Source organism: Engraulis encrasicolus, chromosome 7, assembly GCF_034702125.1.
Source record: "Engraulis encrasicolus isolate BLACKSEA-1 chromosome 7, IST_EnEncr_1.0, whole genome shotgun sequence".
Classification (NCBI taxonomy): domain Eukaryota; kingdom Metazoa; phylum Chordata; class Actinopteri; order Clupeiformes; family Engraulidae; genus Engraulis; species Engraulis encrasicolus.
The window spans coordinates 42,925,127-42,940,092 of NC_085863.1; the positions used below are offsets into that span (position 1 = coordinate 42,925,127).

General features: G+C 43.4%; 2 protein-coding genes across 2 annotated transcripts; one reads left to right on the forward strand and one right to left on the reverse strand.

Moving 5' to 3' along the window:
* Positions 1–4,029: 4,029 nt before the first annotated feature.
* Positions 4,030–12,020, forward strand: alox5ap (arachidonate 5-lipoxygenase-activating protein). Its single transcript, XM_063203618.1, has 5 exons — positions 4,030–4,237; positions 4,546–4,627; positions 6,520–6,590; positions 10,365–10,446; positions 10,923–12,020. Exons 1-5 carry the CDS (start codon positions 4,168–4,170, stop codon positions 11,083–11,085), a joined length of 468 nt encoding a protein of 155 aa, XP_063059688.1. The 5' UTR covers positions 4,030–4,167; the 3' UTR covers positions 11,086–12,020.
* Positions 12,021–12,101: 81 nt separating this feature from the next.
* On the reverse strand, positions 12,102–14,170 carry LOC134452938 (mesenteric estrogen-dependent adipogenesis protein-like). The gene is made up of 5 exons (XM_063203616.1): positions 13,896–14,170; positions 13,641–13,774; positions 13,216–13,331; positions 12,857–13,024; positions 12,102–12,725 (listed from the first exon to the last, which is right to left on the reverse strand). Exons 1-5 carry the CDS (start codon positions 14,084–14,086, stop codon positions 12,708–12,710), a joined length of 627 nt encoding a protein of 208 aa, XP_063059686.1. The 5' UTR covers positions 14,087–14,170; the 3' UTR covers positions 12,102–12,707.
* Between the last annotated feature and the right edge of the window lie 796 nt (positions 14,171–14,966).

Genomic DNA, 14,966 nt, shown 5'->3' on the forward strand with positions numbered 1-14,966 from the left:
TCAGGAACAGGTCGTGTGTGTGTGTGTGTGTGTGTGTGTGTGTGCGTGTGTGCGTGTGTGTGTGTGTGTGTGTGTGTGTGTGTGTGTGTGTGTGTGTGCGTGCGTGCGTGGTAGACAGGCTTATCACCAACACATCAGTGTCATCAGACACAAGGATGTCAGATTTGTCATCAGTCCTTGAGGCATAGCAAGCATGAAGTAACATGCGTGTCAACCTCTTCCTTAGTAGATGACAGATCTACTACCTTGTGCACTCTCTGTTGGGTTAGTATGTAATACTGATCTTGTGGTCGTGGTGTACAGAGCCTTTTCGCCAAGTATTGTTCTAGACTCTTTTATTCCAGAGGCTATCCAGATTTGTTTTGTTGTTGTTGCTTTTTGAATGAATTCCGTCCATGGCTGAACCCTGTGCCCTGCAGTGATCTGTTTGACCTCTGCACATGAGTCTGCACCTCTGCCCACTCTCTCCATGTGTTTGATAGGAGCCTCATTATATACACATCAAAAATAATGCAAATACAGGTGCTATGACTTGCTTCAGCTAGGACAGTGGACAATGCATGGTCTGCAATATAAGCAAATATCTTGCCATCATCACCATTCAGCTTCTGTCCAAGTGCCATGCCATCGATTATGCAGGTGGAATTTAATGGCAATTATTCGACAACACATGGACACTTGAGCAGTTGCTTGGCCAGTGAAGATGTGCATGTCTTCCTACCTGGTGAAGCAAGACCCCAGTGGTCCAAGAGGTTGACATACAGTAAAACCTCCTTCAAGTTGAGCTGCCTACTCTGTGCAGTCAGTAACATCTGGGCAAATATTCGATGATCAGCTTTGACGATAACTTCTTATTTCCCTGTTTTGCATGTCTTTGCCTTTCCCTGCATTGAGGAGAACATTCTCAGTTTCGTCCTGGAGTAGTGCATGGAATTGCTTTGCAGGAGGATTACTCTCAGCATGCTCAGCAGAGAAGGTTCTGTAGGCTTTCTTGCCAATAGTGTGTGCATTCAGAAGGTCTTCAGCAACATCTGCTGGTGCTGTACCTCCAGACAGACAAACAAGGGAGTCATCACCAGCAAAGGGATATATGCAACCAGAATACAATAGATCAATAATGCTTGTTGTGTGTTCATCTTTGGCAAATCTGCTTTCTCAGAGGTACTTGTGAGAACCATCACTTTGTTGGAGTCCAAGGGAGCTGTACCTTACTGGGATCTGAGATGCTGTAGGAATTCACAAAAGTATTGGTGGACCTTTTTAAAGACTACTTGGTCACGTGATTCTTCTACAGTGGTTGATGCTATACCCCCAGAAAAGACACTCAAGTCTAGGTACAGGATCAAGGATCAGGATCATGGTTCTCTGTGAACCATTGAGGAAACTATTTCAAGTTCAGTCTCAGGAGGGCTTCACGCATGATTTTGTGGAATCTCAGAGATCTATTTTACGTACTTGTACGTAAGTACTAGGCCTACAGTCTGGAAGTGCTTTCCAATCACACCCAAGGACATGCAGATGTTTTGAAAGACAAAGTCTTGGCACAAAGTTGGGAAACCTGTCTCTATGTGCCCACAGAATTTCTCTTATGTTACAGTAGAGAGCCTGAACAAATGTAACTGTCATGTTGGTGATGTATAAGGAAGTCATGATTTTGCTATTTTGGTATGGTGTGTACAACTCATTTCAACCTTTATGTCACACTATCTCTGAAATACCTTAAGAACCAAACACCACAATTTCAGGTGTTGTTGACATTGAAGATAGTAGACATAATGACCATTTTAAAATATAGCTTTTTTGATATAACATTTTTAACATTTGAATTTTTCATAATTCATACTCATACTATTTTGTATTCCATGTTCCATGTGTGAAAAGCATGAATGTGTAGTGTATAGATTGACCCAAATGTAGTTGTGGATGTTCCTTGCCGCTGAAAAGGCACACTTATATTAACCCTCTACTGCACACATTTTGGTTATGCATGACAAAAAAATATTCCAGTTGATTTTTTAGTTCATTTTGAGGCATTTTATTGATTAAAAAAATATTGTTTTATTTTTTTGGACAAAATACGTAATTACCTCACATAAGGCCGAGGTGCACAGTGATGAAATGATCATCACTAGGTTTGTGGCTGTGCTCTAAATGTCATGTCAATGTTTGGTGGCTGTTAGGTGTGGTGGTCATATTGCACACTTGGCACCCCAAGGGCCTGTGTTTGAAGCTGGACAAGCAATTTTCTTCCCCTTTTGCTGGTGTCAGAAGTGGGATTGCTTTTAGAGAGGCCATTGGAGACACCCCCACTGCGTGTGAGCCATAATCCCATGCAAGTGACTACAAGGATAGGCCTTATCTCTAGGACTCAGGACCCCAGTTATGGGTGAAGCCTAGAATAAATGTAGTATGGTGGGAGTTGCGTGGGGAACACCTCGAGTGTGTGAAGCACAAAGGTGTGCTTCCGAAGTAGGAAGGCAGAGTTAACTAGCATCCTGTCGAGAGAGACTATATTAGATAGACTAGAGACAACAGCTAGTGTGCTTTGACCATCAATGAGTCTGATTCTTTGGTAGGTACCCAGTACCACTATTGTAGTACCCAGGTGGTCTGGATACGGCAATTCTCCCCATAGATTTAGAGGAATTAGCCTCGCGAGCCATCCTACGTACTTCCGCCAAAGGATTAGCTCCACTACTGTAGTCTGGCCGTGCTTCTCTGTGGAGTGCCTGGAGCAGTAGAATTTTGATCGCAACGCCCCCCCAGAAAACAGCCAATAATCGAATACGCCCCCCACGTGGGGGCGAAAGGGGGAGGACGCTCGTGACAATGACGTACACATCTGCGCCAGAGCCATTGGTCTGCGCTATGTTGTTGCTGAGTAACTGCCAGCGATTGGGTGAGAGGTGTCCAATAATTTCAAACCATAACTGAGTGCAAACTTCCTGCTTCCTACAATCGCTTCAGAGCAAACAAATGCCAGACCATGAATACGAAATGAAATGGTAGTATTATGGGATGGTCAGGACCAGGCTATAGAGGAATAATAATCAGTAGTTAATACCCTATTTCCCCTCTTCTACTATAACTCCCTCTCTTTGACAGTTAGATGTTCATCAGCGGCATTGCTGTCCTCATTACTATTTGCGCACAATGACCCATTTACCACCTGGTATTCATTCACTGTCTGTGTACGTGCATAGAGGTTACCATGTCAACTTGTGTGTAGAGTACTACTGTGGTTTGTTTGCTCTCTTGCATGCTATGCCATGACCCATGAAATAAAATGTGTTTTAAAGGCATTTCTCCGTCCAATCACATTTTAAACCATAAATGTCTGCACACTTAGGCCAAATCCTCAGATTTTAAATGGCAAAGCTTCCGGTCTAAAGGCCTTCCTCACACGGCACACTTCTTACATCATATAACATAAAATTATGTAAAAACTCCTCACAGCAATGTCTGTAAAGATGCACAACAACAGAAAGCACACTATCTTATGCATGCCGTGCTGCAGAGCACAGTGTGGTCTTGTGTTTGTTCCTGTTGCTTTTTTTTATTGCTGTTCGAGCTGATGGTGCACAAGATGAATCTCCCTTTGGGGACAAGAATAGAGACTTACAGTACCGTGCTGACTTAATAACTTGTGCCCACCCAAAACGATGTGGGATGATACAGTGAATGACTGATACCAGCACAGTCATAGCCTGCCTTTTTGCAGCACAAACAATTATTAAGACCATTTTCAAGATAAGTGAATGGTGTAAATGCACAATAAATAGTCATTTTTTCTTTAGTATTTGTCATATTATTTCTCATTTCACTTTTTAATTTCATTAGAGAATGTTTCAACCTCTCTGTTGACATTTCACTTAACAAAGTAGCTTGCTGTTGTCAAAACATGACAGACAGTGGTCAGGTTTTAAAGTAGATAAGAAATAGAATATGCACACATTTGTTACTACTGTAGCATTTGGTCTTCCCTCCTAAAAACACAGTTCCTCTCTTTGCCATTACTAAAGGGTGAAAGAGGGACCTCCCATAAGTGGTGTTATGGCCTGAGGTGTGAGGCTTGTTCTTCCTCATTTGATTCCTGTCACCGTGCAGTGGAGAGCTGCTTATCAGAGACATTTCGTATTCCTCAAAAGCCCGCACAAATTTATCATCATGGATGTTGATGTCATGGAGCACATCTTCCTGCTGGTCTTGGTGACCCTCCTGAGTGTTCTTCAGAATGGTGAGTTAACTGGTGGCCAGTCTTAAGTTATACATTTGCTGTTACCAGAATAACAATGACCAAGTCTGAATGCATTATTGTTATGTGCCTGGTGTAATGCCGTACTGCTGTAGTACGATGGTAGTTGTGTTTTATGACTTACAGTGGCGGAGTGGCATGCATTATAGGGTATGTGTGTTGACCATTGTCTTTGGTGTCAGTTGAATATGTAGTATGTTGTTCAACTCACTAAATCATGGCTTAATATATTGCTTTTGATGCTTTATATTATGTGAGTCCTTAATGGTGTGCAACATGTGTTGTTTCAGCATTCTTTGCTCTGAAGGTGGAAAAGGAGTGCAAGACATCCAACACAAAGTCAGCAGCATTTGAGCGACTGTCATGTGCCAAGTAAGAGTTCACAATTTTTACGTGTGTGTGCCTGCTTGTTTGCTGCATGTTTTGCGTTTTTGCATATTGGTAGTCCCTGTGCTAGGTTACTATAGGATTGTAAACTTTCCATTTAATTTGCATAGGCCCCTATGTCAGCGGTTTGGACGCCATAATGACGTTCCTCATAGGCCTCCAGGCCCACAGTAGACCTGGCAGTTCCTCCCATGCCTCTTTGTTTCCAAATATATCACCCAAGTTTTATTTAAAAGTTTGCTTACACTTTTTTTGTCGCTTAGTTACTAAAGGTGGAGGATTGTGGTTGTAGAACGTACAGGAGAATGACAGAAATAGTGATAAAAGCATTTCTATCAATACCCTGCTCGTACAAACACAATCGGTTGTAGAACGTACACAAGAATGACAGAAATAGTGATAAAAGCACTTCTATCAATATCCTGCTCGTACGAACACGATCTCATCATTGGCAAAGCACATCCTCCACGCACAGTTTGGTATTTCTTATAGTTTTCAAGTGTTTTATTATAAGATAAAGGTTTTAAGGTTTTTCTTTAAGGTTTTAATAAATATAATGAATAAGCTTCAGAGTGTAGTTTTCTGTAGGGCCTACTAAAAGTAAGTTGAAGTTAATAGTTTTTTTCTTGCACACAGATTGTATTTTTTTTACCTTAAGTTTGAAGCTGAGTTTGCCTATCCATTCAATGTTAATAACATTAACGTGCACATATTGTCTCATAACTTGCATAAATAACACATTTATGAGAGTTATAAACAAAATGAACATTTATGACCAGTATAGTAGGTCGACAGCACTGTACTTCATAGACTACAGAGCATGACGGACATTTATTGACATGCATGACGGTTATTATATGAGATCCTGTCCATACAAACAAGGTCTCATCATTCATACAGTATGTCTCATAGTTTTGAAGTTACCTATTTTCAAATTAACAGTGCTAACAGGCAGTGGTATGCATGTAGAAATGGGCCAATGTGGGTGGTGATGGGGTGGGCTTTATTTCCTTTCTTTTTTCTTGGTCTATTTTCAGATGGACATGCCCATTTATGCTCTTTTGTACAGAACAACTACAGAATGGCCTAACCAAATCATTCTAAACACTAACACAATATATATTACATTAACACTGTTGCCTAACTTGCATAATTGCAAGAAATTAAAACAAATTGCCACAAATTGCAATGACAGTTACAATACAGTAAGTAGCCTACTCCTGGTGTTACATTAAGTACTGTACAAAACCTGGGAGTCAACTTGTGCCAAATACACTTGACTCACACTCCCCCTGACTCAGTTTTGGTCATTCATTCACCAACATCAGGGAAGCAAATACTCATTCAATAGAGACCTGCCGTTGCAAGGCCGAGGTCATTGCACATGTTCTACGGTACAGGAAGTCTCTTTTTAAAGCCTTTGGTTTGTGCAATAATCTTGGCCAACGTAGAAAAGGGGAAGGCAATGTCTGTCGCAAAGTCTGTTTATAACGCTTTCATGCAGCACCCATGCAGCAATGGTGTGTGTGTGTGTGTGTGTGTGTGTCTGTGTGTCTGTCTGTGTGTGTGTGTGTGTGTGTGTGTCTGTGTGTCTGTCTGTGTCCACCCACAAGTATGCATGCATGTGTGTATGTCCTATGTTATGTGCATGTGTTAAAAGCAAAGGAGAGTGTTGTAATGAGAGAGAGAGAGAGAGAGAGAGAGAGAGAGAGAGAGAGAGAGAGAGAGAGAGAGAGAGAGAGAGAGAGAGAGAGAGAGAGAGAGTGTGTGTGTGTGTGTACATACATGCACAGTCATACAAGTGTGCATGCATGTGTGTACGGTCTATCCTACTGTTGTCTCCGTAGATATTTATATTTTTCTCCGTCTGTCCTCAGGGGGAACTGCATGGACACATATGCCACGTTTCTGGCCGTCATGTGGTGTGCTGGTATTGGCCTCAGTCAAGGTGAAGCGTCCTGTTTACACTTTTCTGAGCTGTTAATTTCCTGTCTTTTTTGCCTCTATACTTTAATCCTGGGTGATGCAGCCTACTTCTGTATTAGCGGAACTCAATGTATGCAAGTTCTCTGTTGCGAGAGAGGGACGGAGGGCCAGTTCTTTGATGTGACGATATCAAGCCAAACATGTTTCTTCCCTTCCTGGTAGGGTAGGTTAGGTAGGTAGTAGGCTGTGTAGTATGCAAATCTGTCAATAGTGGAACACAAGGCAAATTTGGCTGCTGTTCAGCGCTCAGTGTTGATGTTTGACACAGGCAAAAGTACTATGCTGTTTAAGTTGATAATGAGGTGAAGTTCAGTTAGTACCATCATGTCTCTCTGTGAGGGCTCCCATTCATCCAGGTAATGGTAGTCAAGAGTGAAGTTGGTAACCTGGCTCTTTTCAAACGTGGAAAAGCGTGACATGGTTACAATTAACCCCTTAAGACACGGCATTGTAAATGAGCATAGAGTGTGCCGAGCAGTTGGAGTAGTCAGCCAAAATGATGAGCAAAGTCAGGGAAAATTCTCGTGCAAAAATATTCTTTTTTATTTTTCTTACCGGCATATGATTTCAAAGACTTGACAAACAAAACACTGCAGCAAAAACGGACAACAAAAAGACAGGGACAAGGCCCATAAAGCTAGGCTTTCAAACGTCTCAACAGACCTGAGTGCAACCAGAATGGCAATGACCAAGTCGTAATGTATTACTAAAGGCCCCGTGCACTCATAGTCATAGTAGTGTAGTACTACGGTATAGTAGTTAGCTTTCAATGTCTATTACAGCGTGCCACAGGAGGCCTCCAGGGCCACAGTAGACCTGGCAGTCCCATGCCTCCTTGTTTCCAAATATATCACCCCATGTTTTATTTACAAGTTTGCTTACACTTTTTTGTCATTTAGTTGCTAAAACTGGAGGATTGTGGTTGCAGAACGTACACAAGAATGACAGAAATAGTGATAAAAGCACTTCTATCAATATCCTGCTCGTACGAGCACAATCTCATCATTATTTTGCTAGAGCACATCCTCCACGCACAGGAGGTACGGCGGGCATGAAGGGGCTACGGTCAAGCCAAACTAGGTCTGACTGACCGAAACAGGCAGTGCCACAGACTTAGGGTGGCCATCGGTCCGTTTTTACGACCTGTTCACGACATCCGTGTGTCCCTCTCTTTGTCTTTCCTTTCCTCCTAGCCTTTTGCTTATGGCCTCGAGCTGCGAGGCAACGTCATTGACGCAAACTAGACCTTGACAGTCGGTCGCGTTTCCGATATCTGCGGCCGACATGTTACTCCAGATATAACCCCTCGCCCAGCGAATTAACTGTATTGCTGTCGCCTTATGTCGGGGAAATCTCCGTGCAATAGCCCTATATGAAGTTCATTAACTGACTGTGTGAAAGTTAAATAAGGCAACTAGCCTATATTATTGCCTACTGTCTGTTTCCTATTTTTTCCTGCACTGGTGGCAACGCATAGTGCAATTAAGTTTGTCCGCTAAATGCCTTTACAACGATACGAGGGTTCTCACAACTTTACAAACAGGGCAAAGAAACGTCTTTCTGCACGGGCGCTGTCTGTATTTTGAGCTCGTGTTGTTGGTTATCCAGCGTCGGCATGAAAAAAAGGTTGACAGAAGCGGTTTGCCTCCCTTAAAACACCGCTGATAATACTTCTGACCAACTTTGAGTAAAGTAAATCAAATTAATTGTTGGCTATTAGGCCTACGAATGCACGACTACCCAAAGTACATTTAAAAAAAATATGAAATAGCCTACACAGACAACAACGGAAGGATTTGTCTATCGTAACCTGCCGTCTCTGATACAATATTAAGTTAGTGGTAGGCCTACTGATGACTCCTTTATCGGAGTGAGGTAGCCTAATGAAATGCGAAAATCCTTCCCCCAAAAAATATTGTTTTACAAGTAAAACTGTTGTTGGCAGCTGATTTAAGTCTGAGGTAAGATGGCAGCGCGGTTCCCTGATTTCTGCCTACAGTTTAGAATGCCAACTTCACAGTTTTCTCCACGGAGGCGGGGATTCGGCAAGTCGAAGCAATAAGGGCGTTCGTGATGGCGTAATTTTGACGAAGTTGAAAATTTGCTAGGCAGCGAGCATGCTCAGTGTGTCCGCGTGAAGCATCCTGGTTAGAATTTGCCGTTCACGATGCAGTTGAAGGGAGTGACCTCTGCGCGGCAGTCGTGTCACATGGGGTTGAACCATCGCGGGAACAAAAGTTTTGTCAAGCTGCCACGCAGTACCAGAAAGCTACTGCGCTGGGCAGAAGACCTCCTCCATGATGTGAGGAATCTGCCGTGATTGGTGTTCATAGCTCATGTGATTCATGTGTGTGTAGTTGAACGTGCTTCATTTTCTACATGCTGAAATGCATTTCATGCTCAAATGCAGCATACTCAGAGTGGTATCATCCATATGTATGGTCGCACAACCCACTTACAACAGAAAAAAAAGAGAAACAAACCACCCTGTCGTCAGATGCTCCATCTTCGCCACGGTAGGAGTGTATGCTGTAGGTTACAAAACCAGTATTATTCCACGGGCCGCCTGCTCGACGGTTAGAGTAGTGGTTGCGCGCCTGACTTCCATTCATTAGGTCCCCGGTTCGAAACTGCACCGAAACACGGGGAGTCTTTAGTTGCTGATGGTTAATGTGGAAACAGACCAGTTGCGAGAGACTTATCTTGTCTTTTATGTATGAAAGTGCACGAAACAGAGTGGCCTTTGTGGTTGGCGCGCCATGGTAAAGCTACATATTGAACACCTGGGTTCAATCCTCGCAGCATGGGTTGGCGCTGTTAAGTAATTTTAAAACGGTCCTATCTGAATGACGACTTTGGTCCCAAAACACAAAATGAATAGCCTAAAGTGAGAACTAATTAACTGAATTATTACATGGAAGTGAAGCCAAATCATCACATAAGACTTGTGCCATGATTCACTGAGTGGTAACCTGTGTCTCTACCACAAGACCACCCGATTTCTCTCCGAGACGCAGAGCGAGTCTCGCATTTCACAAGCATGTGCCGACGATGGTAAGCACGTCATGGAATTAGCGCCATGATTATTTAATTCCACGAGAGGGCGCCCTGGTACACCCGCTGTCAAAATAGGTAGATCCACCCACAGACCTATAGATCCACCTTCTTTGCCGCTGTTGAAATCTCGTCGTCCTGATGTGTCCAGCTTGGTTGCGACGCAGTTATCCCCTCCTTTTTATGACCAAGCAAATCACGTTTTGATCAAATCTTTTGCTGCGTGATTGCAAACGAGCCTAATGGGTGCGCGCGAGGACGCTAGGTTAGAAAGTTAAGGGGCGGGGTTGTCCGGCCGAAGTCCGGACAGCTGGTCACCCTACATATTCCAAATTACCTGGTTTTACCTGTCCAAATGTCCTAATTAAACAGGTAAAACTAGCTAGATCACTTTGAATACATGTATGCGGCACTGGACTCCAGGTTGCCCAATCCATCCCCGTCTTTCTCTCCCCACTCATTTCCTGGCTCATCCTCCACTGTCCTGTCAAAAATAAAGGCAAAAAAGCTCTAAAAAATATGTTTAAAGAAGAAGTAAAATAACTCTTTTTTTTAGCTGAAAGGTGAAATGTCTTTAAGCACCAAAAATAAGTCTGGTGGATTACAACTCATCTCCTTTCACTGTTTTGTTTCTGTTTGAACTGCATTTTAAAGTAATTCTTTATTGTTCTCTGTCCCTCAGTGCCCGCAGCGTTCGCAGGTGTGGTGTACCTTTGGGTCCGGCACCAGTACTTCATTGGATACATGGGCCAGACGAGTCAGAGGCAAGTCTCCATCTAGTGGCGTATTGAAAACTGCCCTGGGTGACAATCCTATGTATAACTCGGTTTAAAAATGCCAGAGTCCAGACATATTGAGGGCCCACTTGGGAAAGAGGCAACTGCCTCAATGCAGCTACCCTAGTAAAATAAAAGAGAAATAAAAAAATAAAAAAAAATAAAGGAGAAATAAAAAATGATGGACCCACATCTAAAATTGAGGGTCAAATCATGTGAATAACTGAGACTGAGACTTCATGACTATTTAAACGTCTATTTGGCAGTGTTAATTCATTACTACAGAAAGTCTATTTAACATCTCCCAGAGAGTATTTATTTGGTCCCAGAGTACTCCAAATGTTGCATTAACACTGCATTTTTTTTTACTGTGTGTGATTTGTGCATCACATGAAAGTGTTCATTATATGTCACACAACTGTTTTCAACACCTAATAACGGTACACTACATCCTGTCATGACAGCACCCCTGGCTTCCTGTTTGGGAAACGCGTGCTGCTCTTCCTCTTCCTGATGTGCTTCGTGGGCATCATGAACTTCCTGCTGGCCCAGTATTGTGGCAGTGACTACAAGGAGTACATTCAGACCATCACCAAGGCTGCCTCCCCTCTCCTCCTCCTTCCATAGGGCCTCTCCTCTCCTCCTCCTTCCAAAGGGCCTCCCCTCTCCTCCTCCTTCCATAGGGCCTCTCCTCTCCTCCTGCTTCCATAGGGCCTCCCCTCTCCTCCTGCTTCCAAAGGACCTCTCCTCTCCTCCTCCTTCCATAGGGCCTCTCCTCTCCTCCTGCTTCCATAGAGCCTCCCCTCTCCTCTCCTCCTCCTTCCATAGGGCCTCCCCTCTCCTCCTTCGTTAGACCCCGCTTAAGTGCCTCTCTTTCCTCTTCTCCTCCTACTCCCATAGGCTCCGCTCACTGTCTCCCCACTCCTCCTGCGTCTCCCCTCTCCTCTCCTTCTGCTCCCAAAGGCCTCCTTACTACCTCCCCTCTCCTCCTGCTCCAAGGGTCTCCCCTCTCCTCCTCCCCGCTCACTGACTCCCCTTTCCTCCTGCATCCCACCTCTCTTCTCCCATAGGCCTCCTCACCCCGTCCTCACCTCCTGCTCCACTAGGCCTCCTCTCCCCTCTGATCCCAATCCCATTGACTTCCTCTCCTCCTGTCCCCCTCTCCTCTCCTAATCCTGCTCCCACTACCCTCACCTCCTGCTCCCATAGACCCCGCTCTCTGCCAACGCTGCAGCACAAGTCCAAGTATTTTGTTGCCCGGTGGATTTCTGACGTTATAATTAAATGTGTTTTAGACTTCTTAATCAGATTATTGTAGAGCTCCAGATTATTGACCCGGTCGGCTCCTCTGGCCCGCCCATAAAACTGCATTGTTTTCCCCTCCGAATGCGATACACGTGGTCGTGATGTGCCAATCACAGCCTGTCATTAGGCATATTAATTAGCAAACGTGGGGGAAAACAAGAAATGTTATGGGCCCAGAGTTGCAGACTGCATCAATGGTGCTGTCTTTTTACTAAATGACTTTCAGAATTATTTTCATTCTCTTATTCTCATATTATTCATTCTCTATTTTTCTGTTTTGTAAAAGTGCGATGCAATCACAAGGAATATGTACTTATGGGCATATATTACAGTCAATGTTTCTTTTTGTCAAAGCTCTGTTTATTTTTATATAGTACACACCTATTAACACAAAGGTATAGGTAATTCATGCTACATACAAAGAATTAAAGTATTTACACATACAAAATATACACGTTTGAAGTCCTCCGCTTGTTATGCAGCAAACAGACATTTAGAGGTAAATCTAGAGGTACATTTCATAACGGGCAGTCATGGGTAAGTGGTTAAGGCGTCAGAACTGTATCCTTAAGGTTGCCGGTTCGACTCCTGACCCGCCAGGTTGGTGGGGGGAGTAATAAACCAGTGCCCTTCCCCATCCTCCTCCATGACTGAGGTACCCTGAGCATGGTACTGTCCTGCCGCACTGCTCCCTTGGGGCGCCATTGGGGGCTGCCCCATTGCACGGGTGAGGCATAAATGCAATTTCCTTGTGTGCAGTATGCAGTGTTCACTTGTGTGCTGTGGAGTGCTGTGACACAATGACAATGGGATTTGGGGTTTCCCAGTAGTGCTTTTCACTTCACTTTCACATCACTACATTTCAAATTTCCTTGCATCAGTCCTGCTAGGGCGTAGGTCAACATTAGATAGCCTCCCTCCAGGGATGGCATAGACTTCTGGCTTCAATATTTGTAGTTAATCTATGGGGGAAAACACATTTTTCTTAAATTCAGAGACCGAACTTTGGAAAGATTCCTATTCTTTACAACAGTGTTACAACAGCGTAAATTGTGCACTGTGTTATTGTGGCAGCCACAAATGTAATGCTTACCTTAAAATGACGCTTGCTCCGTCCGAACCAGAAGGAAAAGTCAAACAGGGCATCCGAATGGTACTTGAGGGTGAAGGAACAGATTCCCCATGACTTGCCCTTTAGGACACTGGGCAACACATTCTTCCTCCTCTCCACCCAACTGTGCAGCGCCTGACTCAGATCAATCTGAATGGAAAAAAATACACACAGAGTTTTATGGAAAGCACAAACACACACACACACACACACACACACACACACACACACACACACACACACACACACACACACACACACAACATGTCTTGTTCACAGTATATTTTTAGCTTTTTCTTTTCTATGTGTGGAAATATACCAAAAAAACCCTCAAATGTTACCTCTACGCTGTAGCTCTCTCCTGCGACTGAAGAGATGGTTCGATCCAGTCCTTGTTCCATTTGCCATCTGACTGCAGGGTGACTCCCATTCAAGACCACGATGAAGTATTCGCTCTCTGCAAAATGAGAAAATGGGGAGGAGTGAACATGATGTCCACGCCAGGGAAAAACTCTCTGTAGGCCTTCATGAGTCATGCACTAACTTGTGTAACACAGAAACAAACAAACAAGATAGCTGCATTAATTCAAAAGTTGTGTGTTAATTCATAGACAACTATGCATATGTAGGATATAATTTGACAGCATCATCACCTCAAACTACAAAATAGGCTCCGAATGGCACAAGCTGGAACGCGCATGCAAATGTCATTTTATACCCTGCGTAATTCAACTGAGAAGCAACTGTGGATGCCAGACAGTTATACCTTCTGATGTTTGGTTTAATTTTCCATCCCGAGATGCAGGCATGTCACTTGCAGAGGCCAGCAGGTAAATGCGCTGAGAAGTTATTTTCTTCCTCATCTTGGTGTAGTCACCCAGATTGTTGACCACACACTTCCTGGAATAAAACGAGAACATCTGCATCACGTTTGTTTAACCAGCGAGCAAAATAGAACAAGTTGCCTACAGCTGGGAGGTGGTCTGATTTGTTCTCATCTGGTTGCAGAGTGGTTCCTTACCGTCCTGGCGAAAACTGGAAGATAATTTTTCCTTTCTCCGTATAGAATTCGTCGATAAATGCGCAACAGCTATTTGGGTCAAACTTCACGAGCGTGTGCCCAAAGTGACGGTTCACCACGAATCCCTTTGGAGGATTCCTAAGAAAATCCTCAACCTTGATAACTTCCATAAAAACTCGTCGGTCTGCCATGGTCACGGCTGGTCCAGAGTAGCCTACTCGTGGTATTCCTACAAACCCACTTGCTTATGTGCACCTCGCCATCAGTGCACGTCCCACTTTTTGGGAGGTTCCAGCAGTTCTTGGTGAGCAATCATCTGATTTATGACATGTCAACAATTTACGGTCCGGCATGGTCCAAAGGTTAATATCTGTGTTTCTCGGTCATAAAGGTATTTGGTTTGACAATGATAAAGGCTGTGTTGTTTTTGGAACTAAGCATTATTGTAAAGCAATCTTGATTTGACACAAGCAGACAAAAGTGCACATTGACAGCATACCTGAAAACCAGCAAAACCACTTAGCCTATACTTATCAACAACAAAAAACAACGATGATGTGGTTGTATTGATTTTATTTAGCCTAGTTAATTGTGATAGGTAGGCCTACAAAGTTACAAAGGCAAAAAGATTATTTATAGGCTACCAGATGATGATGATGATGATGATGATGATGATGCAGATGATTAATATTATTATTATGATGATGAAGAGGGTGATGCATGGGTTTCCACACAAAAAGACATAATTTCTCCTTTGGCCTTCCCTGTGTGACTCTGGACATACACAGGCTTTCTTGATAGTCAGGGTCAATTTTCTCAAAAGATGATTCCTGAAGGCAAATCGTGTTAATTTTTGGTATACAACTGATTTAGGGGTATTCAAGGGTGCTGAATCCAAATCTGTTGTATACCGGGCGCAAAAATGTACGGAAATGCCTCAAACGGGCAAAATCCAATATGGCCGCCAACACCAGGTTAAAATCTTGCAATCCCTTTTCTTTTTGACTAAACAGGGTATGAATGTGAAAATACGACTTATTTTTATGTTTTCATATATGGGGAACCCCATTC

Coding starts and splice junctions, on each gene's coding strand:
- LOC134452938 (XM_063203616.1), bottom strand. CDS start 14,086: ATGGCAGACCGACGAGTTTTTATGGAAGTTATCAAGGTTGAGGATTTT. Junction 13,775..13,895: donor TTCCAGTTTTCGCCAGGACG/GTAAGGAACCAC, acceptor GTTTTATTCCAG/GAAGTGTGTGGTCAACAATC. Junction 13,332..13,640: donor ATTAAACCAAACATCAGAAG/GTATAACTGTCT, acceptor CTCATTTTGCAG/AGAGCGAATACTTCATCGTG.
- alox5ap (XM_063203618.1), top strand. CDS start 4,168: ATGGATGTTGATGTCATGGAGCACATCTTCCTGCTGGTCTTGGTGACC. Junction 4,238..4,545: donor CCTGAGTGTTCTTCAGAATG/GTGAGTTAACTG, acceptor GTGTTGTTTCAG/CATTCTTTGCTCTGAAGGTG. Junction 6,591..10,364: donor TGGTATTGGCCTCAGTCAAG/GTGAAGCGTCCT, acceptor TCTGTCCCTCAG/TGCCCGCAGCGTTCGCAGGT.